The sequence below is a fragment of the Trichosurus vulpecula genome, chromosome 8 (assembly GCF_011100635.1).
Source record: "Trichosurus vulpecula isolate mTriVul1 chromosome 8, mTriVul1.pri, whole genome shotgun sequence".
In the NCBI taxonomy this organism is placed as follows: domain Eukaryota; kingdom Metazoa; phylum Chordata; class Mammalia; order Diprotodontia; family Phalangeridae; genus Trichosurus; species Trichosurus vulpecula.
In genome coordinates this window covers 249,040,473-249,066,365 of record NC_050580.1, presented here as the reverse complement: position 1 = coordinate 249,066,365, position 25,893 = coordinate 249,040,473, and the positions used below count along the sequence as shown (strand labels likewise).

At 38.3% G+C, this 25,893-nt stretch overlaps 1 protein-coding gene across 1 annotated transcript in view; it reads left to right on the top strand.

The window, feature by feature from the left end:
• KCNK10 (potassium two pore domain channel subfamily K member 10) overlaps positions 1-25,893 on the top strand; it is a 201,153-nt gene that overhangs the window by 88,257 nt on the left and 87,003 nt on the right. The window contains exon 3 of the mRNA XM_036736115.1: positions 24,630-24,747. Coding sequence (XP_036592010.1) covers positions 24,630-24,747 — 118 coding nt within the window. The remainder of the gene's footprint in view (positions 1-24,629; positions 24,748-25,893) is intronic.

The window sequence follows — 25,893 nt, the reverse complement described above, 5'->3', positions numbered from 1 at the left end:
ATTTATTAATTAGGGAATGACTTGTATTTTTATAAATTTGACCCAGTTCCTTAAATGGTTGAGAAAATTGGCCTTCATCAGAGAAACTTGCTGTAAAATATTTGCCCCAATTTCCTGCTTTCCTTTTAATTTTGGCTGCATTGGTTTTATCTGTACAAAATTTTTTATTTTCACATAATCAAAATTATGCATTTTACTTTCCATGATCCTCTCTATCTCTTGCTTGATGGTGGGGACTGAGCATGGAAACGAGGAACCCTGTTGCTAGGGGCTAAACAGTGGGACCAAGTAGTGGGAACGATGAGACTTGATGGTGGGGGCTAAGAAGAGGTGCCCTGAAATGGGAATGAAGAGGAGCGATGGAGGGTGCAAAGCACTGGCAATGAAGAGAGCTGCTGATGGGGGCTAAGCTTTTTACTTTCCATGATCCTCTCTATCTCTTATTTGTTCATAAACTCTTCCCTCATCTATATATCTCACAGATAAATTTCTCCATAGTCCACTAATTTACTTATGATATCACCCTTTATGTCTATTATTTGCCCATTTTGACCTTATTTTGGTATACAGTATGAGATGCCAATCTATACCTAGGTTTTGCCAAACTGCTTTCCAGTTTTCCCAGAAGTTTTTGTCAAACAGTGAGTTCTTGCCCCCAAAGCTGGAATCTTTGGACTTATCAAATGCTAGATTATTGTTTACTACTATGTATTATATACCTAATCTATTCCACTAATCCGCACTGTATTTTTTAACCAGTACCAGATTGTTTTCATGATTACTACTTTGTAATATAGCTTGAAATTTGGTACTGCTAGGTTACTTTTCTTCACATTTTTTTCATTTTTTTTTGGTATTCTTGACCTTTAGTTCTTCCAGATGAATTTTGTAATTGCTTTTTCCTAGCTTTATGGAATACTTCTTTGGAGTAGTTTGATTGGTACGGGGCTGTACCTATTTCTAACAAAATTCTATCCTCAACCCCACCATTTATAGATCTGTCTCCTTTTCATATTCCCATAGCCACCACCTTGTTTCAGGCCCTCACCTCTTCTTTCTGGGACTAGTGCAATTGCCTCTTAATTGATCTTCCTGACTCAAGGTTCTCCATTTCCCATCTACACTCCACAGAGATGTCAAAATTATTTCTGACCATATCATTCCTCTACTTCATAAACTCCAGTGCTTCCCTTTGCCTCCAGGATAAAATATACACTCCTCATATTAGCTTTTAATGCCCTTCCACAATCTGGCTCCAACCTATCTTTTCAGCTTCATTATGTGTTACTGCGACTCTCTTTGTCTGTAATCTTGCCAGTTCCTCACATACAACATGTTATTTTTCATCTTTGGGTGCTTCCCCTCCTCACCTCTACCTTAAGAATTCTTTATTTTTTTACACTTATTTCATCTTTTACTTGAACCCTTTCCTGATCTCTTCACTTGCAAGCATCCTCTATCCCCAAACTACTTTGCATTTAATTTGTATTTATTTTGTGTATGCTTATTTGTATTCACAGCAGCTAACACTGTGTCCTGCACGAAGTAGGTGCTTAATAAATGGTGGCTGGTTGTTTTTTTCTTCATTGCATGGCACGGATTGGATTTATGGAATTCATTAGAGCCCTCTACCCTCTGGCTCCAGCCTACCTATCCAGCCTCATCACTCTGTTCCCCTTCTCACCTCTAATTTCCAGTCAAACTAGACTGGTATGTGCTTTCTGATTTTGTTTTGCATTCTTCTACCTCTTCAGGGCAATGGTCACCATCTCCATTTTATTTATGAGGCAACAGCTTCAGAGACAGTAAGCATCTTGCCCAAGGTTACATAGCGGTAGGACTGCTATTAGGGGTTCTTAACGTAGGGTTTGTGAATTTGTTATTAAGAATATTTCAATAATCATATTTCAGTTGAATCAGTTTTCTTTGAAATTCTATGTATTTTACTTTATCTATTTAAAAATATTCTAAGAAGGGGTCCATACACTTCATTAGATTGCCACTAAAGATCCATAGCACACAAGAGAGATTAAGAACCTCTGGATTATATGATCTCTACAGATTTAACATCCCATAATTGTGTGATTATTTAACAATTAACATGGCATTAGGTCACATCTAATCAGACTATGAAAATCCTTATACTTTTGAAGAACAGTGGGATCTAAACAATCCCACCCTCCTCTTTGTTTCCCTCTTTTCTCCCTTTCTGTCCCTCTTTCCTTCTCCCTCCCACAGAAGGATCTATGTCATATTAAATGGATTATCTTTTGTTTGGGAAGTTTCAATAACAAATAAGGCAGCAGCAGGTGATATACAGTATGGCATGCTGTACACCACTGCTTGCGTTAGGGCTTTGTTCATTTCAAGTGACTGAGCCTTCAGAGAATGCTGGAATGCCTTTTGACTGCTTTCCCAAAATAAGGAGCATTGCTGTATCACGAGGGAAGTGATCAAGCAGAAAGTTATTTGTATTTTACAAGACTGAGCCTGTAGTGATGTTTAGGTCCCTAGTGGCATCAGGAGCCTTATTAATGTGGTTCCTGTGCCTGTTGATTGAGTCACTAGGAAGTCAAGGAGACCTAAATCTCCTTAAGTCAGAAATTAAAAAGGTAATAAGGAAAATGGTCATGGTTCTGGAAAATGAAATTGCAAATGGGGAATCAAGGCAGGAAAAATAATTATACCTATGTTTATCTTTCTGTATAAATGCATAAGTCTTCAAGTCATTAAAGCTGGAGGGGACTTCAGAAGTCATCCAGCCCACTCTCTTTTACTGATTCTATTTAATTTGACAAGCATTTATTAAGCACCTACATCATCATAGACACTGAACTGAACCAGACTTTGGGCATACAAAGGCAATGAAAAAATTGGAGCCCCCAAAGAGTTTACATTTTACTGGAAGGAAGCAAATGAATATAAATACAAGTTTAGGTATAGACATCTAGGTGATGCAGTAGATAGATCTTGATATTTGGAGTCAGGAGGACCTGAGTTCAAGTCTCGTTTCAGACATTTACTAGTCGTGTGACCTTAGGCTAGTTGTTTAACCTCTCTCAGCTTCAGTTTCCTCATCTGTAAAATGGGCCTAGTAAGTTGTGAGGATCAAATGACTTAACATATATATAGTGCTTTGCAAACTGTAAAGCACTATATAAATTCTATTTTTATAAATATACCAGGGAGTTCCACTTCTGAGAGCCAAGATGGTGGAGTAAGAAGTAGGTCACTCCCATCCTCCCTTATTGATCTCTGAAAACCCAGAAAATATCCCCCCAGGAAAAACCCTGGAAAAGCTGAGTTAGCAGAAAGATGGGTGCAGCAGTCTCATAGGGGATTAATGAGAAAGGCCTCTCACTCTGGGAGAGGGGGAGCAGGACAGGACAGGAGGCATTCCAGCAAGGCAGCGGCAAGGGCCACCTCAGCAAACTAGGGGGAGATCCTGAGCCCCAGGGTGATGGAGCAGGCAAGCACCAATACCAGGACTCCCAGTGCCTCAGCACAGGCAGAGGAACTGGTAGACACTGGCTTGAAAAACCATCACATGCACTGGTGTTCTCCAGCAGCCAAATTACCCAGTACTTCAGCACAACTCTAGGAGGCACAGCTCCAGGCTGGCAGACATCCTCTGACAGCCAAACATTCGAGTGCTTTAAAGAAGCCTGGGTGAGCAGGGGTCCCCCATGGGGCAGACTCCACACCCCCACCCCGAGAACTCCAGTGTTGCTGGCCCCAGCTCAGCACCAGGTAAAGTTTCAGAACCCTACAGCCTCTAGCTGCCAGCACCCGAGGCCCCAGCACACAAAACCAGTGACTAGGCTTCGGGCTCCCAGCATAAGATGCTTGAGTCAGTGCCCCCTGCATTGAAGCAGGAGAGCTCAACTTTAAAAGCCAAGAAATAGGCAAACACCATGAGCAAAAAGCAGAAACAGACAATGATCATAGATTCTTATTATTGGGACATGGAAGATGAAGGCACAAATTCAGAAGAGGACAACACTGTCAATATACCCACACCCAAAACCTCAAAGGAGAATATGAACTGGTCTCAAGCCCAAAAAGCCTTCTTGGAAGAGCTGAAAAAGGATTTTAAAAGTCAAATAAGAGAGATAGAAGAAATATTGGGAAAAGAAATGAAGGTATGCAAGAGAGAGTAATTAGCTTGGAAAAGAAAGGACAAAAATTGATTGTAGAAAATGAGTCCTTAAAAAATACAATTGGCCAAATGGAAAAAAAGTACACTGAAGAAAACAACTCCTTAAAAAGTAGAGTTAGCCAAATGGAAAAGGAGGCACAAATATTCATTGAAGAGAACTCCTTAAAAAGTAAAATGGGCCAAATGGAAAGGGAGGTACAGAATCATTAGATTAGAAAAAAAAATTCCTTAAAAATTAGAATTGGGCAAGTAGAAGCTAATGACTCTATGAGATATCAAGAATCAGTCAAACAGAAAAAAAAGGAATGAAAAAATAGAAGAAAACATAAAATACGTCGTTGGTAAAACAACTGACCTAGAAATTAGATCCAGGAGAAAAAATTTTAAAATTATTGGTGTACCTGAAAACCATGATGAAAAAGAGTCTGGACAGTGTATTTCAGGAAATTAGCAAGGAAAACTGGTGAAAGGTAAAATAGTCATGGAAAGACTCCACTGATCACCTCCTGAAAGAGATCCCAAATTGAAAATGCCAAGGAATATTGTAGCCAGATTCCAATGTTACAAGGTCAAAGAGAAAATGCTGCAATCAGCCAGAAAGAAACAATTTAGATATCATGGAATCACAGTCAGTATTTATGGAGGACCTTGCAGCTTCTACATTAAAGGATTGGAGAGCATGGAATAACAATATCCATAAGGCAAAGGAGCTTGGATTACAACCAAGGATCAACTACTCAATGAAACTGAGCATAATCTTTCAGGGGAAGAGATGGACATTTACTGAATAGGGGACTTCCATACCTTCCTGATGAAAAGACCAGAGCTCAATAGAAAATTTGATCTTCAAATACAAGACTCAAGAGATGCATAAAAATGTAAACAGGAAAGAAAACAAGAACAACATGTTATTAATAAGGGAAAACAAGGGAAGATGACATATAACTGTTGAGAACTGTATCATTTTATTACATTTAAAAGGAGTATACATAGACAGAGGGTGTGGGTATAAGTTGACTTTGATGTGATGATAAAAAATCAATTAAGTGGTAAAAAGGGATTATACTGGGAGAAGAAGAAAGGAAGAGGCAGACAAGGCACATGAAAAGGCACAAAACCTATTATAGTAGAGGGAAAGAAAGGAAGGAGATGCGTGTTATTTGAACCTTTTTCTCATCAGATTTGGCTCAAAGAGGGAATAATATAATCAGTTAGGTACAGAACTCTAGTTTACCATATAGGAAGTAGGAGGGGAAAGGGGAAAAAAAGGGAGGGGGTGGATGGAAGGGAGGGAACAAGTAGTAAGGGTAAAAGGGAAGAAAAGGGAGGGGGCTAATAGAAAGGATGGAGGGCAAACTGAGGGAATGCAACTAAAAAACTAAAAAAAGAATAAATATACCAAAGTAAATAAGTACAAAATAATTTTGGAGGCAGAGAACATTAGCAATTAGGAGGATTAAGAAAGGGTCATCTTAAGAGCTGACATTTAATCTGAATCTTAAAGGGAGCTGGGATTCAAAGAGACAGTGATAAGGAAGGGGAGAATGCCAGGCATGTGGAATAGCCTGTACAAAGGTACAATGGAAGGAGACAGGATGCAGTGTATGAGGAAAAAGCAAGTAGGATCAGTCTGGCTAGAATGTGGAACATGTGAAGGGAATAAACCCAATCAACATGACTATTGCTTCTAGAAATGGCATGTCACTTGACTACCCTCTGGATCAACTCACCTAACCTTTGACTCTTCAGACCAAAACTTCCTTCTTTGGCTACCACTCCTCTGTATGTATTGCTTTTTACCAATTACATGTTGACTCCTTGGAGGTGAAGACTACCTTGATTTTTTGTATTTGTACCCTCACTGTCTAGCACAGTGTCTGGCAAATAAATAGTAAGCACTTAATAAATGTTTTTTTTTCATTCATTCATTGATTTGTTTATTCTGAATTATGGAGGTGGAATACTTTATGGATAATGGCTAGGTCAGGTGTATGACCATTCCTATGCTTTAGGAATATCCTTTTGCTAGCTATGTAAGGGACAGAATAGAGAGCGTAGAGACTAGAGGAAGAGAAAGACCGATTAGTAGGTTATTACAAAAGGCCAGGTGAGAGATGCTAAAGACCTGAACTAGGTTGCAGATTAAGAGGGCAGATGGGAGAGATGTTATAGAAATAGACTAGACAAGACATCACCTGACTTGGTAGGGGAGAATAAAGAGCCATGGATGACTATGAGGTTGGAAATATGGGAGATCAGAAGCACGTTAAAGTTGTCCTGGTTAGCTATAAGGTTAAGATTTTGAAGAGAAGAAAAGGAGGCCAGAGCAAGAAAAAAAAGTGGAACAACTGGAACTGGCTGTTGTAGTGAGAATAAAGAATGGATTTAGGCTAGATGAGTCACAGGGAAAGACAGAAAGATTGATGGTTATGATCACACAGAGGAATTTGAAAGCTCTGTCATGCCCCCAGTTCCTCAGTTAATCCACTCAGGTTTTGGAATTTCTACCCTGAGGCTGAGCTATTTTGACTAGTGAGTGAGTGAAAACAAACACACCTAAACCACAATAAATAGTAGGTAGCAGACCAGATCATGTTTCATATCTCATCTATTTGTACACCCCCAACAACTTATCATTACCCTTGCCACTACAGACATATATCTCCCATCCTCCTGGCTTTCATATCTTGCTTTGGACAGAAATCCAATCAACATGACCATTGCTTTCAGAAATGGCATGTGTCTTGACTTCCCACATGGATCAGCTCACCATTTCTTTGACTTTTCCATCAAAATGTCCTTCCCTGCCTATAATCCCTCTGTATTTGTTGTTTTTACCAATTACATTTTAACTCCTTGAAGGTAAAGACAACCTCACTATTGTATTTATACCTTCACTGTCTAGCACAGTGCCTGGCAAATAATAAGCTTGTCATTGCCTCTTTGAGAAAAAGGGACAAACAACAATCTGTGAGTAGTAGTAGCTGCTCCACTGGGGACCCAATAGTCCAGTTCCAGTCAGGTTTCTTCCTTCCTTCCTTCCTTCCTTCCTTCCTTCCTTCCTTCCTTCCTTCCTTCCTTCCTTCCTTCCTTCCTTCCTTCCTTCTTCTCTTCCTCCCTCCTTCCCCCTTCTCCCTCTATCCATGGGGAATCATACCCTTACATGTGGGTGCTCTGCTCAAAGGAATACAAATTTTGATTACTGAAACCTTGAGAGATATCTTGGGGTTTGGAGGTTAGATTTTTTTCTCTTTCCTACTTATTTAATGCTATCATTAAAAAAAAACTGGAACAATTAATTCTTTTGTCCTATAATTTCATTTATGATTTCTTGAAATAGAGCTCTGGAAAGTAAGGCATTGACTAAAGCCCATTGGAATTTAAATGGAGCTACTTGACTCTGCCTTTAAACCCAAATCACAGAGACTGTCACTGACTGGTCAATAATAGGTCCCAGCCCAAGCCTCACTTGGTCATTGTTTGGATTTTGATTCATTTTTTTTTTTGAGTAAACAAACTGGGCCACCTTTTGCCTCATTACTTCATTAAATCACTGACAAACTGAGACCTGGGAAAGACCATAGCTTAAAAAGGCCAAGATCTCCCACTGCAACTAGGGTTATCTCCAGCTGTCCTGACCTATGTCTTGCCACTGGACTCTTCTGAGGAACCAAGTTTCTGTGAGTGCCAGAAAATAAAAAGAGTGAGAAAAAAAATCTAAGACTAGAGAGAAATCTAAATTGGCTAGCGTTCCAGAAGGCATGACTGATTACACAATACTTCCTCTTTTTGTACTCTATGTTTTAGCCAAATTATTCTACTTGCTATAGAGTGCTACTTGCTGTCCTGTATTACAACATTGCATCTTTTACTTCCCTGCTTTTGAACAGACTGTCTCCCATACTTGGAATGCTCTCCTTTTTGACATTTGCCTCTTGGAATACAAAGCTCTCTTCAAGGCTCAGCTCAAGAGCTACCTTCTAGATTAGAAATTTCCCTTCCTCTCCTCTGGAAATAACTGATGAGGTTAGAGTTGGGAGAGCTGGTTCATCAAATGTGAAAGAATTCACTTCGACCTTCTCTGTCGCCATTGGGAGCTTTATTGACGCAAAAGCAGTGGGCCTGAGATGTAGCAAGGAGCTAAACAAAGGGCATTGATGTAAGGAAGGAACCAGACTTATATAGACAAAAAGCTATACAGACTGTAGGATGATTTTAGGGTTTCTTATGGGGATTGGAGATTTAGGGATAGGATAAGTCTTACGGGGATAAGGACACAGGTAGAGGACAACCAATGACATACGATAAGGGAGACAGGAATTTGGAATTTTTATGGCCCTGAATGTGGGAGAGAAAGAATTCCATGGCCCAGGGTAATGGTAAGTTAGGTGGCATTTCAAGATAAAGGGAGGAGACTTTAGGGTGCCAGGGAAAGAAAACCATCCCTTAGGGCACCTTTGTATCAAGAAACTTTAAGGCATCTCCAAGTTAGAGGACAAACCAGGGAAAAGGCAACTTAGCCCTTAAGGCACTGTTTGCATCCATATCATTACTACATGTTTATTTTGTATGTTTTGCATTTACTTATCTGTGTACTTACCCTTTTCCCCAGCAGACTGTACCTCAAAGTCAGGAATTGTTTTATTTTTCTTTTTCATCTCCAGTGCATAGCGTAGTGCCTGGAGTATAGTAAACACTTAATGAATGCTTATTGACTTGTTGAATTGTACCTACTTTGTTGTACTTTTGACATCGCTATTCTTTTCTTTTCTGTATTTCTTTTCTTTTCTTTTTCCCTTCCTTCCTTCCTTCCTTCCTTCCTTCCTTCCTTCCTTCCTTCCTTCCTTCCTTCCTTCCTTCCTTCTTTCCTTCCTTCCTTCCTTCCTTCCTTCCTTCCTTCCTTCCTTCCTTCCTTCCTTCTTTCCTTCCTTCCTTCCTTCCTTCCTTCCTTCCTTCCTTCCTTCCTTCCTTCCTTCCTTCCTTCCTTCCTTTTTTCCTTCCTTCCTTTGTTCCTAAATTTCATTTCTTCCTTCCTTCCCCTACCTCCTCTCTTCCTTTCTTTCTCTCTTTCTTAAGTACTGAATAGTTTTGAGGACAACTGCTTTATGTTAAGGTTTAAAGTCTGAGAAGGCAATTCACCATTGCCTTAACAAGACCAAGGGTTCAAGTTCTGCCTGCAACACAGACCAGTTGTTTGACCTGAGTAAGTCATTAAGGTTCTCAGTGTCGCAGACCATTCTTTACGTCAAAGGCTTTTGTGTTGCAGAGCAGCTGCTAATGTACATTGGTAGAGGCAGTTCCTTACTAGGAGCTCTCTACATTGATGAAATCACAAGTCTCATTAAAAAATAAATATTTTTCTACATAAATTGTGCCATTATTTTTTTATCAAAATCTATGTAAAAATTACCCATTATTTTTTGTTGGTATTACATTAATTCTATAAATTAATTGGAAGGGAATGTTGGTTTTACTACATTGGTCCAATCAATCTGTGAACACTGAATGTCCCTTCAATTAGGATTGCTTCTGTCAATGCAGTTTTATCATTATCAGTTATCTATAAATATCATGCGTGTGTTTAGGTAAATTAATTTCCAACTATTTGATGTTTTATCATTGTGGTAAAGGAGTTTTTGTTTATTTGTTTGTTTATTTATCTATTTATTGCTATGTGTTCTTGGTCTATATTGGTATTATATGAAAATTCCTCCAATTGAGTCTTATTTCAATGCTTTATGGTGACATGGAAGTAACCCTGGATTTTTGAAGGGCATCCCAACAGAGTTCAAGGTCTGGCAGGACTTGCCAAGCTGGAAAAGCTTTGAGTACAGGTCCATTGGTAGACACTGTGTCTGATTCCAATGACCAGCCTAGTGAACTTTGCATAGATTCATCATCAAAAAGTGATAAATATTTTGGCCACATCAAATCATGAAGGCTGTCTGCTAAGTCATAGCAGAGTTGCAATTAATGTTGGTAGAGGAATTATTAATATGAATAAAATCATAGACATAAGGATGCAAATTATTCTTGTGGCTTATTTTGTATCCTTTAACTTTAATGAACTCATTTGTTAGTTCAAATAATTTTATTACTGAGAGCAGCATTTTCTAGGTAAATCATCATGTCTGCAAATAACGTGCTCATCCTCTCACTTTCTGTGTTAATCTCATTAATTTCTTTTTACTTCATTAATATGATTGTTAACATTTCCAATTTAGTGTGATTTTTAGTGTTTCTGACTCTATAAAATAGAAGTGGTGAAATTTGGCTCCCTTGTTGTATTATTGTTTTTAATCTAAATTTTTTTAATATTACTTGATTGAATATGATATTGACTTTTTGGCTTCAAGTAAATCCTTATCATTTTATTGGGGGAGGCCCCTCTATTTCTTTTCTTTTTGTCAATTTCCTCATAAATTAATATTAGATCATATCAAAGACCTTTCCTGAAACTATTGGTATTACCATATGAATAAATTTTTTTCTTGTGCATATATTGAATTATGTTCAAAGTCTTTTCAAATGTAAACTTTCTGTGTATATATATATATATATACATATATATATACACATATATATGTATATATGTGTATTTTATAAACCTTATCTGTTCTTAAAGGATTTTTAAAAAAGATATATTGCTATATTCTATTAGATAATATTCTCAGTAGTTCTTCACTTGCATTAATGGGGAAATTGGTTTATAATGGTCTTTTTTAATCTTGTCTTTGTCATTAAAAAAGTCAAGACATGGTTTTAAATTTTTTTATTTCATTTTTATTGATACTTGTAACAACAATCTTGCTAGCAGGTGCTGTGGAGGTGAAAGACCAATAACAAGACCAACAACGAGAGCACATAGGAGGGCTGCTAACACAAGCTCTTTGATCTGCTTTTCTAAGGAAAGCAACTTTAAGGGGTTACCAATCTTAGTTTAATTAAGCATACATATATCATTCACTTAGTTCAGGGGAAAAAGTCAGCACCCTGAACTTCAGAGCAAATACAAACCGAAACTACAAAGAGATCAACAGACAGGTTTTGTCTGATCAAGACATCACATACATAGTTACCAAAAAGAGAAGCACCAACATCTGGATTTTCAAAGCTGAGGGGCTATTAACAATGGCTACCCAGAGTCTCATCTGGTCAAATCACGTGACACTCTTCCAGTGAGTGAAAGCCCCAAAACAAAATGCCAATCTTAGATCTTATATACCCTTCTCAGGGTCTGAGGGCATCACAGCCATGGGACTCAAACCATGTGATGCTTCTTCAGGGTCAGAGGGCATCACAACCTTTCCACTCACTTTCCACACTGAACTAGGCTTTCTGGTTTCTTAAGCAGGTCAAAGACTCTTGATTCAATCAAAGAAACAAAAGACAACAAAAGTCCACTTTGCTTGCCATTTGAAAGGCAGACTCATCAAAGGTACTTGATTACCTTGGCATTCCAAAAGAAAAAACAGTAAAAAAGTCCCATCCTAATTACCACAATAATACTTTAAAATTTTAATTTATTTCTGAATAAAGCCCTCCTGTACCCAGTGAGCCTTCCCTTCTAACAAGATTTTAAAAGAAAGCAAAAAATCACAGTTCAGCAGAATTAGCCAATATATTGATAATTTCTGACAGTATATGAAATATTACATGCCCATAATGTTCCACTTCATCTTTGAGATGAAGGGAGGGAGGTGCATTTCTCAAGTCTTGTGGAGCTAGTCTTTGTCATTACAATTATATAGCATTCAATTTCACTATTATTTCTGTTTATATTATACATACTATTTGCCTAGTTCTACTTACTTCATTCTGCATTAGTTCAAATGAGTCATCAGATGTTTTTCTGAATTTTTCATATTGGTTATTTCTTACAAAGTTGTAATGGTCTATTACTTTCATAAACCATAATTTGTCTAGCCTAGGGTGGGGAACCTGCAGCCTGGGGGCCACATGTGGCCCTCTAGGTCCTTGGGTGTGGCCTTTTGACTGAGTCCAAATTTTACAGAACAAATCCTTTTATTAAGGGGATTTGTTCTGTGGAGTTTGGATTCAGTCGAAGGGCAGCACTTGAGGACCTAGAGGGCCACATGTGGCCTCGAGGCTGCAGGTTCCCCACCCTGGTAGCCATTCCCTAGTCAATGGGCACTGACTTTGTTTCCAATTCTTTGCTGGCATGAAGAAATGATATTATTAATATACTTAAGCGTATAGAAGATGTTTCTTTCTGTTTTTTGACCATATCCCATGTAATCATCCATTTCAGATATCTTGCCATCTATCTTTTTTGTCATCTTGCACCACCCTCCCCCTTTCCACCTTTTGCCTGGGGAACAGTAATCAAATCAATATTGCCATTGCTTCTGGAAGGGTCATGGCAATCAACCATTCTGACTCCACTAACAAACCATATGACTCTTCAAACTAAATCTCCCTTCACTGGCCATCAATTCCCTATGTGTGTTTTCCCTGTCCCCCATTAGAATATAAACTCCTTGAGGGCAGGGACTGTCTCACTTTTGTATTTGGACCCTCAGTCTCTAGCATAGTGTTTGTCACATAATAGGTGTTTCATACTTTTTAATTCACTCACTCACTCACTGGACCTTAGTAGTGCAAATTTTTAGTCAAAGGATATGGACATTTTTGTCATTTTGTGACTGCCACATAGTAAGTGCTTTCAAAATGCTTGTTTATTGATTATTTTGGCATAATTGCAAATTGTTTTCCAGAGTGGGTTGAACAAATCATAACTCCATTAACATTTTATTAGTGGAACTGTTTCCCCACAGCCCCTTCAATATAAACTATTTCTTTCCTTTCCTTTCCTTTCCTTTCCTTTCCTTTCCTTTCCTTTCCTTTCCTTTCCTTTCCTTTCCTTTCCTTTCCTTTCCTTTCCTTCCTTTCCTTTCCCTTTCCTTTCCTTTCCTTTCCTTTCCTTTCCTTTCCTTTCCTTTCCTTTCCTTTCCTTTCCTTTCCTTTCCTTTCCTTCCTTTCCTTTCCTTTCCTTTCTTTTCTGCTCTCCTCTCCTCTCCTCTCCTCTCCTCTCCTCTCCTCTCCTCTCCTCTCTTCTCTTCTCTTCTCCTCTCTTCTCCTCTCTTTTCCTCTCCTCTTCCTCTCCCTTGCCTTGCCTTGTCTTGCCTTGCCTTCCCTTCCCTCCCCTTCCCTCCCCTCCCCTCCCCTTCCCTCCCCTCCCCTCCCCTTCCCTTCCCTTCCTTCCCTTCCCTTCCCTTCCTTCCCTTCCCTTCCCTTCCCTTCCCTTCCCTTCCCTTCCCTTCCCTTCCCTTCCCTTCCCTTCCCTTCCCTTCCCTTCCCTTCCTTCCCTTCCCTTCCCTTCCCTTCCCTTCCCTTCCCTTCCCTTCCCTTCCCTTCCCTTCCCTTCCTTTCCTTTCCTTGACATTCCTTCCAATTTGCTGGATGGAGTAAACCTTCAGAGTTATTTTGACAGCTGGAGGATCATGGAAGACTTCCCAGAGAAGGAGACACCTTATTAATGGTTCTTTGGAGCAGTGTTTCATGTGGTTTTTAATGGATTGTCATTTTTTCTTTTGAGAATTGTTTGTTCATATCATTTAATTTCTTAGCCTCTGGAGAAGGGCTCTTGAAGACCATATATCCTACAATAAAATACAAACATCTTATAATTCATAATGTGTATACCTTTTATATGCATTTCCCATTATCTCATTCTACTATTCTCTTGTGTTCCAGTCAAATAAGGCTATTTACTATTCCTCAATTTTGTCTTGCAATTTTCTACTTCTGTACCTTCCAGGTACATTGTCCTGATCGTTTGAAGTCATCTTCCCTCCACAGTTCCACCATCTTTCATGGCCAATTTTAGGTGTCTCCTTCTCTATGAAGTCTCCTACGATCCTCCAGCTGTCAAAAGATCTCTCCCTTCTTGAATACCTCATTCTTCTCTGGGCTTGGACAATGAATTGACTATATTGTACTTTGTATTGTAGTTATTTTTGCATTAGTCTTATCATCTTAGCAAGACTGTAAGCTTCTTGAGGCAAGTGTTTTTGTCTTGTTTTGTCTTTTTTATCACTACCATGCTGTACACTGTGAGAGCAGGGACTGTCTTTTGCCTTTTTTTTGTATCCCTATCACTAGAGTGCCTGGCACATAGTAGGCACTTAATATATGTTTATTGACTGACTCCACATAATAAATGCTAACTAGTCACTGAACTGAATTTTAAAGTATTTGGTATGAATCTGCATTTCTTTATTTCAGGGTTTATTTTTACATTGAAAGTATGGGAAAATTCATCTTTGGATTCTTATGGACAAGGTACTTTTTCTGGTGTGGTGTTTAAATATATAAAATTGACCTAATTTCTTTCTCTGAGACTGGTTAGTTTAACTTCTTTTTCTGTCATTTTAGATATTTATATACTTGCAACTAATCATCCATTTTATTTAAGTTTTCAGATTTATTAGCATAAAACTATATAGTATTACCTGAGGGTATTCTTAATTTACTTTGTATTTGTTATGATCTCTCCTTTTTCCTTTCCGATTTTGGTGGTTTAAAGTTTGGTAATGGTTTGTGAATTTCTGTGGGTTTTTTGAAAAAATAAACAAACAAACAAACCAGTTTATGGTTTTATTTATTAATTCAACTGTCTACATAACATAGCTCCACTCTACCCTTCTAGCCTTATCTCCCATTTTTACCCCTCATTCCTTAAATTCCAGTCAAATCAGGCTACATACATTTCTTTGCTTTGTCCTAGGAAAATAGAGGAGAATAAAGTAATTCCTGCCTTCAAGGAGTTTACATTCTGGTTTGCATTTGGAAAATAATGTGGAATTTTCAACTGTCCTGCTCTCTCTGTCTGTGTTTCTGTCTGTCTGTCTGTCTCTCTTTCACACACACACACACACACACACACACACACACACACACACACACAATACAAAATCACATAGCAACTTAACACATTAATCTTAACATTAACACTAATATATTCACAAATCACGAACACCAAAATCTTCCAAGAATAAAATTTTGGAGATCCAAAGGGCCATAGAGAAACATAAGCAGAAGATTAATAGGCTGTATGTAGCATATTGCTAAAATGATTTGTGCATAAAATAGTGTAAGGGATATTGTCAGGGAATTTATGATTGGATCAGGGGATGAATTGGCCATGGAGTGAGAATGAGGGATAACACATGGAATATAGTAGCCATGGAATGTTAAAAGAAGTCAGGGTGATGCACTGGGTAGCTCCACTATGGAAGATGTATGAAAAGTACGTGAACAGGAACTGGATGGGATGAGAAAGTGTGATCTGCATTATTGGTGGGAGTACCACATTTTATGAGAGTATAGATTCATTGAAGTATTCAATTTAATTGTTATTTAATAGACAATTTACAATTTCTATGACCCTGATATATTTGATTTATGTTGCTATTTATTCCTAGTTTTATTGCATTTGTTTTATATATACATATACATGCACATACACACACATATATCACATATAATGTCTGCCTACTATTTTAGGACCAAATACGACTTGTTTTGTGAGTACAGTATTCTGTTTATATTTGTAAACTTGTATTTTTCTTTTGCAAACTGGTTCAAAAGATGAAGGGAATGTTTAAACAAGAGGTTCCCATGGGCTTAGTGAAATTTTAACTTTTCCTTAATGAAGCCAGGAGGTGAGATGTATTACCCATGCTGTGGCATTTGAAATTGTCTTTTCTTCATATGGGAAACAGATATTACATGTTACAAATTAAGATGAATAAGCTGACATTTATATAGTGATTTCAAGTATGATTTACATATATGATCTCATTTGAATCTCATAGTTACCTTCTAAGTTAAGTAGTACTAGCCCAATTTTACAGATAAGTAAACTGAGACTAAGAGATTAAATGACTTAGCTATGGTGAAACATCTAATAAATATTAGAGCTGGGGATGGGATTTGAACCTGGGTTTCAAATCCAGCTCACAGTCTTCTACATTGGCCATTCTGTATCTCATTGAAAAAATTCTTACAAGCTCATTTGATAGAGTTAATTGCATTGCTTCTCTTCTGGACCAAAAAAAAAGATTCTGAATCTTTCTGGTACCATCTCCATTTCCTTGCTTCTTCTTATTCTTAGAGGACTCAGCAAATGCCCTGGTCCAGTTAGACATTGGTGTTCTGTTCTATTTTGGTACATGGTTATGGGGTAGGGAGAGAAGTACAGGGTAGGTCTCAGTTGGCTGTGTTTATTATTCAAAGAATTGTTAACTTGGGGGCAATAGAATTATGCACTGAGAAACCCACAGTAAACAGTTATAACTAAGTCAAGACAGAAGTAGATGCAATGTATATTTTTATTCATCATTTAATAAAACTGGGCAATGGACCTAAAATAAATTTAATTGTCTCTTCTTTCTTCCTCCCTGTTACCTCCTGTTTGTCTTTATTTTTCACGAAAGTCTATGTTCTTAGGAATCTCAAAGACCAGGTCTGGATGGCACTCCCAGATTAGTCAGTTAATTTAGTTAAATAGCTGGTCTGACTGACTGCTTCCCCACCTATGCCCTGAGTAACAAGTGAAATGAGGGGGGGAATGGTGAGTACTTATGACTCTTTCGTTTCCTATTCCTCAGTAAGCTCTTCACATATTCCAGCATTGGTTTATGTTGGCCTATTCACTGCCATAGGTAGGCGGTAGACTAAATGTGTCAGTCTTTTGAGAGGTAAAGAAAGGAAAACAGAAGTTGAAGATGCATTTAAGATGAAGGCCTTTCCAGCCTTATTTGATAGTATTCCCTTTTATGAACTCCTCACATCCCAGCCACGTTAGATTCTGTTTCCCTATCTCATCCTGTCCTCTTATTCTATATATTCCCACATATGGGCAGGTAGGTTGTACAATGAATAGAGGGATGGGCCTAGAGTCAGGAAGACCTGAGTTCAAATCTGGCCTCAGACACTTACTAGCCTTGTGACCCTGGGCAAGCCACTTAACCATGTTTGTCTCAGTTTCCTCATCTGTAAGATGTACTGGAAAAGGAAATGGTGAACCACTCCAAGTATCTTTACCAAGAAAACCCCAAATGGGGCCATGAGGAGTTGGATACGACTGAACAACAAGAACAATATGTATTTGTGAGAGTAAGTACGGCATCCTGAATACAGAATTGGCCTTAAGTCCAGGAAGAGATGAGTTCAAGTCCTGCTTCTGACACATACTGGAAGTGTGGCTCCTGGGCAAGCCACTTAACCTTTAAGCACTCTTGGCAGCTCACTATGACTATCCCATTCAGAGAAGATGCCAACTTCCATTGATAGCAGGAGCGTCCTCCCTTGGGAGTTCCCTCTGTCAGTTGAATTGATAAGTCTAGAGCCTGTGTCTATCCTCTCACACTGGAGTAGGTGATGTGGTAGATTGAGAGTTAGAAGACTTGGTTTTAAATCTTGCCTTTACTTCTTCCTGTGCACGTGACCTTGGGAAAATCACCTTCCCTCTCTGGGCCTCAATTTCTTCGTTTGATAAATAAGGGTTGGACCAGATGACGCTTCACATCCCTTCCAGCTCTGAATCAATAATCCACTTTATCTTCCTTGTTAGACTATAAACTTTCCGAGGACAATCTCTTTGATTTCCCCAAACCTAGTAAAGCATCTTGTACAAAGAAGGTCCTTAACGCTGAATCGATTTGGATTATACTGAATTGAATGCAATTACCAAACGCATTTGTACCTTAGCCTGAAATTTTTCTTAGCCCCATGAAGTCCTGAAGATCTGTATTTTGTCTCTTGTGGATTATTTGTCACTGAAATAATGTCGAAGCAAAGCTAATGAGAAGCTATTTGTGGTTAATAAATTAATATCGAGCTTCCTATACGTACTGTGGCCCTCTATCCCTCACTTAAAATCCTTTGCCCACAACCATATAGTTAAGTAGGTTACATCAAGGAGGCCCAGAGATCAATAGGAACTTGGGGATCCACAGAATCGGCAGGAACCACCTTTTGATCCTTTAATGGTTTCTGAGATGTGGTGAATATAGCTCACCAATTATCTTTTCCCACCTCAAAGAGAGTGCTGTGTTCTTCCTCCCCATTAATGGTAAAGAGCCTTCTCATTTTGAGTACATTGTTGAAACCACAAGCCAAAAAAAACCTTGAATCATAAATTATGAATTCCCAAGGGTTCTACTGAAAAAGCACACTGTGGGCCCCATGCTCTAATTTCATTGACAAATTGAAATTCTTACCTTTTGTCCCTGGAGTAAAAGCTATTAAGGCACTTTCCTGTGGTGTGAACAGCTTTGATTGTTCAGTCAACCTGATGCCAACCTACCACCGGATGGGGCCTTCTTTTCTTTTGGAGGGTAATAGTGAAACATAGAAATAAATTACCTCATAGGATGCACAGATTGTAGAAGAAAAGCCTGAGATAGTTAATATTCTCCTGGGCATCATAATTCATCCCAGCATAGCAGAAACACTTCAGGGTCTTCTTTGAATATGTAGGACCTTGATATATGGAATACTGTCTTCCTGCATTATGGAACTGTTGAATTCATGCTGGCCCCGGAATTGAAGAATTATCTCCTCCCTTCCCACCCTGTCATTTTCAGATCACCTATAGAAATATTTCACTCAGTGTAGGTTTAAACTTCTTTTTGATAACTTCTAGAACTAGTAGAATGAACAAGGATGTTGGGAGACAGTTTTAGGCCTTGTTGCCTTTAAACTAGCTAGACCTGTGGATAGTATGACTATGTATTTGCCCATGTAGGTTATATGAGTCCACATGGGTCTGTCTAGTTGTGATTTTCAGGGAGCCATGAATAGATATTTCTAGTATCTCCTTTGCCACCCTTTTCTAAGGGAGTCTTTTATCCTTATTAAGAGAGGAGTCATGAAGCTGGGAGCAGAACCTGGCCACTCTGCTGTACTCAGAGAAAGGGTTCCAGAATAGAATTATATCTATCCAGTCCTCTAAATATTGTTAGTCTAGGAGAAACAATTTTTAAGTTCAAACGGAGCTCATGATCACCATCCCTTAATGGGGAAAGAGGGCCCCAAGCTATTTATCTAAGACTTGACTCCCTTCCCACCAGATGCCAGTTCTCCAATCAACACATATAGCAAGTAAACTCATTTATTCAAGCCAATACCAAACAGAAATCAGAGAAGCTATATAGATGAGAATATACCGGATATTACATAAAGTGAATTAACATTCCCATTAGGAAGACCTCACTCAAGGGGAAATTCTCTGAAGCCTCTAGTGTAGTAAGATAGGAATAAGGAACCATGATTGAGGTTCCAGCTCCTCTATGTGTTGGCTTCTTTGCAGTCTTTCTCTCCCTTAAGGGATCTGAAGAGAGCCTGTAACTGCAGGGAGCCAGAATACTAGAATCTCTCTTCTCCCAAGCTCTCACCAACTTCATGTGGAGTTTCAGGCATGGAACATTGAATAATCAGTCTCAAGCATTGAGGAAACTCATGCAAATGGGTTTTAAGTGCAGATTACACTAGGCTTATCTACCCCTATGAATGAAATACATTTTTTTCTGGTATAGCAGAAAAAAGCAGTTATTGGACTGAGGAGAGACTGAGATCGGAAGCCTGACTCTACAAAAACTCCTACTCTTATTTTCTTTACCTTAAGATCCTGTGATATCTCCTCTCCCTCTATCTTCTTTTCCTCCAGTCTCTGACAAAGAAGCAGCCTTTCTCCTTGCCAAAGGCAACTCCTGTGCATCTGCACTTGATTCCATCCCTTCTATTCTTTTCCAGCAGATTATATCCTCAAATCATCATCTTCCCTTCTGTGGAATCTCAAACTTCTTCCTATCAACTTGCTCCTTCTCTATTGCCTTCTATCACAATCAAGTCTCCTCCATCCTTAAAAAAAGAAAATTTAAATCCTCTTACACTGTTATTGTCTGATCTGTCTTCCCTTTCTTGACCAAACTCCTACATCTTTCCTCTTACTCACTTCTCAACCCTTTGTTGCTTAGCTTTCAACCTTGTTCAACTTAACTACTCTTTCCAAAGTTAAAATTGATCTCTTAGTTGCCAAATTTGATTGGCTTTTCTCAGTCCTAATCTTTTTTAACCTGTCTACTGCATTTGATGCTATTAACCACCTTCTCTTCTCCTGGTTACTCTCTCTTCTACTAAAGGAGCTTAAATTGTATTGTGTTCTATTGTAGGCATACATTTGCTTATATGTATATATATATGTACATACATATATATATATATGTGTGTGTGTGTGTGTATGTGTATACACACACACATATATATCTATGTGGTCTATACTGGGTCATAGAATCATAGATTTAGATCTGGAAGGGGGCTTAGAGTTCATTTAGTCTAATGCTTCCATTTTACAGATGAGGAAAAAGAATCTCATAGAGGTTAAGTGATTTGCCCAAGGTCATACATGGTAGAGACAATATTCAAATGCAGTTCCTCTGATTCCAAATATAGTATTCGTTACATTGTACTATGATGCCTTTACTTCAGAATTGTATGAATTAAATAGTTTTAATTTGAATATTTTAAAATGAGCCATGTAAAGGAATATTATAGTAGCCTCTTTTAAAAAGCAAAAATTATCTCTAACTGATTTTTTCTATAAATCTAGACTTACACATAGGATGTTCCTAATGTGAGGTACAGCTGTAGTTCTTACAAATTCATGAGAAGTAAGGTATTCATTTCCATTTCAGAGAAATATTAGGTAATGATCCTATGACTTTAGAGAACAAACAGCCAAGACTGTCCCAAGAGCCTTTGTGAGAAGCATTACAGTACAGTCTGTAGAGTATTAGATTTGGTATCAGGGAAACCTGGAATAAAAATTTGCCTTTGAGAATTATTTACTAGCTATATTACTATTCAAACCTCAGCTTCTTTATCTGTAAAAGCGGGCATTGGGCACAGGGTTGTTGAGAGGCTTAAGATTAGGTAATTTACATTTAGTGCTTTACATACTTGAAAATGTGGAACTATAAAAACTTGAAGAGGAATTGAGATGTTTTATCATAAATAAAATTAGGTTGATGGCCTCTGAGGTCCCTCCTAGGGACCTTCCATCTCTCTATCTATGGTGCTGTGATCCGTAATATATTAAAATGTTGGTTGCAACACTGGTTTTCGGTTGTCTGGCAACCCAAGATCATTTAGGAATGAATAGGATTTCTGAAGTAATTTAGTTCAAACCTCTTATTTTGTAGATGCGGAACAGAGGTTCGCAAAGATGAAATGACTTGCCTAACGTCACAAAAGTAGCAACTAGCAGAGTCAGAATTTGAATCTAGGTCTGCCGGAATCTAGGTCATCTAATTCCAAATCTAACTCTCTTTGCCACTGAGCCATGCTGACTACACTGAGGAAAATGTTAATTTCCTAGCAGAAAGGACACATCGTCCTTTTCTTCTTAAACAATAAAGTATGGTGGTCCAATTGAATAAGTGATCTTTGTCAATCAACATTAATTAAGCACCTACTGTGTGCCAGGCATTGTGCCATAAAGGCTATTTAAGCTACGTTCTGTAAATAAATCATTCCTATCAGTTATTGTTCAGCCATTTCAGTCATGTACCCATTTTGTGGGGACCATTTTTGCCCACATTAGTGACCCTATTTGGTGTTGTCTTGGCAAAGATATTAGAGTGGTTTGTATTTCCTTTTCCATCTGAGGAAACTGAGGCAAACAGGCTAAATGATTTGCCCAGTGTCACACTAGTAAGCATCTGAGGCCAGATTTGAACTCAGAAAGATGAGTCTTCCTGACTCCAGCCCTCGCATTCTATCCACAGCACCACCTGGCTGCCCTTTCTTATCAGTAAAAAGATAGCTTATAGGTTGTACAAAAAAAAATCACAACCTGATGCAATTTTAAATGGTTGGACTGTGAGCTCCAGGAAGTCAGGATTTATGTTATTAGGGGTGGCTGGTCATGGTCTTCTGTAATATTTCACACATTTTTAAAAGCAGGAAGCAATGGAAAAGTGACTTAGCCATGATTTTTTTTAACTGTTCAGTCAATTGGCTGGCTATTTCCAAACATCTGGACAGTCAGTATCACATAAACAAAATATACAGGGGTTTGAAATTTTCCATTTTAGCCCAGATGTTTTGGTACCATGCAGACATAGCCATCATACATAATTTTAACTGTTAATACTGTGAGCTACTTGGTACAAAAATACTCACATTTCAACAACATTTAATTACTTATTACTGTCTCTATACTGATTTTCATCACTTATGCTCAGTGGTTACATCATTTCCTCTTCTACCCAAGTCTCTCTTTTCTCTATTTAATTGTTCCTCCCATCCTTTTCCTACTTTTCCCCTTCCATCCAGAATATCTACCTCCCCTTCCCCCCCGCCATCTCTAATGGAAATCTTTCAGGAATCTCTGCTTAATTAGGTGAAATTTCATTTTTCTCTTTGGTCCTTAGTTGATTGCACCCATTAATTTTCCATCTATAATACTTTCAAATCATGGGTAGGGAATATATCCCTTGATTTTTTTTATTTGTATGGGATCTGTTCCCCTCGAACCCATGAACTTCCATGCAATATAAAACATTTACGGAGCATTTTAGAAAAGCAGACTTTTGATTTCATAGCTGTAGAGATCTCTCAATGAGGAAATTTCTTAAGTAATGCAGATTTGCAACAACTCTGAAGTTTATAGTCTTAAAGAGTTATCTGGTGGCACTGAGAGGTTAAGTGTCAGATTCTAGACTTGATCCCCAGTCTTCCAGGTGAGGCGGATAGAGTCCTGGAGTTGGAGTTGAGAAGGCCTGAGTTCAAATCCTGCACCACACAGTAATTATTTGTGTGACCTTGGATAAGTCACATACCCTTTTATGCCTCAGTTTCTTCATTTGCAAAATGGGGAAAATATTTCCCAAGGTTGTTGTGAGATTCAAATGAGGACATTTTTAAAGTGTTTTGCAAACCTTAAAGTGCTAAAGAAATGCTATTTTAAAAATTGTTATTCTTATTTTCTCTGACTCTGTGGCCAGTTCTCTGCTCAGTATGCCCCACTGCCTACTTGATGCATAAAGCTCTATAGTTTGCAAAGCACTTTATATACATAATTTTATGTGATCTTCATGATTACCTTATGAAGTTGTTACTCCCAATACTATAATTCTTACGATTTAAACAATAATTAATACTGTCATTCCTGAAAAGGATTTGTCAGCCAACTGTCATGTTTCTCCATTCACCATCTCTGTGATTTCCTTGCCCAAAACACTACACCTTAGTACAGCACTCCCTTATATGTATTCTGTTCCCTTAACTGAATATAAGTTCTTTGAAGGCAAGGACTTTCTTGTGTTTTGTTTTTGTGTTACCATCCCTTAGTACAGTGCCTGGTGTATAGTAAGTCCTTAATAGATTCTTTTTTTGTTTTTGAGGGGGGAAGGCAGGGCAATTGGGGTTAAATGACTTGCCCAAGGTCACACAGCTAGGAAGTGTGTCAAGTGTCCGAGGTCAGATTTGAACTCAGGTCCTCCTGACTCCAGGACCAGTGCTCTATCACTGTGCCACCTAGCTGCCTCGATAAATTCTTTTTAATTCATCCATCCATCCACCCATTCATTCGACACTATGCTGTATACTGTGGGGTTCCAAAAATAGTATGAGATACAGTCCATATTCTCAAAGAATTTATGTCTTTTTGCCATTACATTAGTACTTGAAGGACCTTAGAGATAATCTAGTTCTGTGTCCACAATTTATAGATTAAGAAATTGAGGAGCATATAAATACATAAAATAATTAGAAAGCAATACTCTGATTAGATGAGAAAATCGTATACATGAGAAAGTGGTTTAAATAAGCACCGTTGAAGTGGGGAACAGGGATTATGGGCTAAGGGTATTTCATTTGAGAAAGGCTTTATAGAAGACATGAAGGATGGCTAGGATTTGGAAAGCTAGAGAGGAGAGGAAATAGTGTCCCCTAGACTTGTAGATAGAATGTTATAACTAGAAAGGTCTGTAGAGAATGTCTAATCCAATTCCTCATTTTATGAATAAGGAAACTGAAGCCTAGAGAAGGGACCCTTAGCTAGGGCTAAAACCCACATATTTTGATTCTTAGTCCAGGACTCAAAAAAGAAGAGATCATACTGAGCCTGAGGCAGGGAAAATGATGTGAGCTAAAGTGAAGAGATGGGATAGAATAGAAAATAAATGTGAAATAATGAAGAAATTAACCCAACTTGCATGGAGGATTCATGTGGAAAAGTAGTGGGAAATGAACTTGGATAGGTAAATGCGGCTGCTTCAGAACGAGCTTTGAATGCTGGGAGAAAAAATGGCATTTGATTTAATAGTCAGTGAGGAGCCACTAAGAGTTCTGGATCACTGCAATGACATCATGAAAGTATAATATAGAGGAAATAGTTTTGTGAAGCAAGGCTCACTCTGTCTCTCTTTCTTTGCAGCATGCACTCGATGCAGACAATGCTGGAGTCAGTCCAATAGGAAATTCTTCCAACAACAGTAGTCACTGGGACCTTGGAAGTGCCTTTTTCTTTGCTGGGACAGTCATCACAACCATAGGTACTCCTTTTTTTTGATTAAAATTACTATTGATACAAGTGACAGGCTACCACAGAAAGCTTGGCCACCTTCACGCCCAAAGTTTCACATGAAGACATGAAACCTTCAGAGTCATCCAAGATATATGAAGAGTTGCCAATATGTGAAAGGAAAAAAAAGTATAGATATATGGTCTGCGGTTTCATCGGTGCAAGGTACTCCCCACTGTGGGAACTCCTTCCACCAAGGCATTTTATTTCCCATCAACAGGCAACTTGTTGGATTAAGTAACTTGCTCAGGGTCAGATAGCTGGCAAATGTCAGAAGGAGGATTTGAACCCAGTTTTTCCTAATTACAAATCCAGTACTCTATTCACATTCACAATGCCTCCCAAAATGTATGTGTGTATACATAAGTACATACATATATACACGCACTTGCCTATGTATGTCTTTCTGCATGGGTGTATATACACACATACATATATATATATACATATGTATCAAAAAAGACAAGTCATGCTAGGTATAAGCTCATGCTTCAGTTTTATGCAAATCAAATGTGGGGATAAATGTGTGGCCCATATTCAAACCTATTCTTTGGTTGTGGGGTATTCCAGGAAAAGTTAAAAACAGAACAAAAGAAATCTGCCTTTCAGAAGGGAGAACTGGAGAACATTCAATCACTTGATCAATGAGCATTTATTGAGCACCTACCATGTGCTAGGCACTGGGCTAAGGACTGAGGATACAAAGAAAAGCAAAAGATATCCCTGCTGTGATGGAGTTTACAATGTAATGGGGAGACTGGGCAACTATGTACAGATAAGCTATGTGTAGGATGAATTTGAAAATCAACAGAGAGAAGACAGTAGAGTTAAGAGGGGTTGGGGAAGACTTGAAGGGACTGATGAAAGAATAGAGTGAGTGATAATTACAATATCAATAATAGCTTATTCTTGTAAAATGCTTTACTGTTTATTAGACACTTTCCTCTAAGGAGGTGTCTATCAATTGGGGAATGGCTGAACAAATTGCTGAATATTAATGGAACAGAATATTATTTCACTGCAAAAAAATATGAAAGGTTAGAGAGAAACCTGGGAAGTCTTGTATGAACTGATGCAAAACAAGGTGAGTATAGGATCGTGATACTAGAACTGGAAG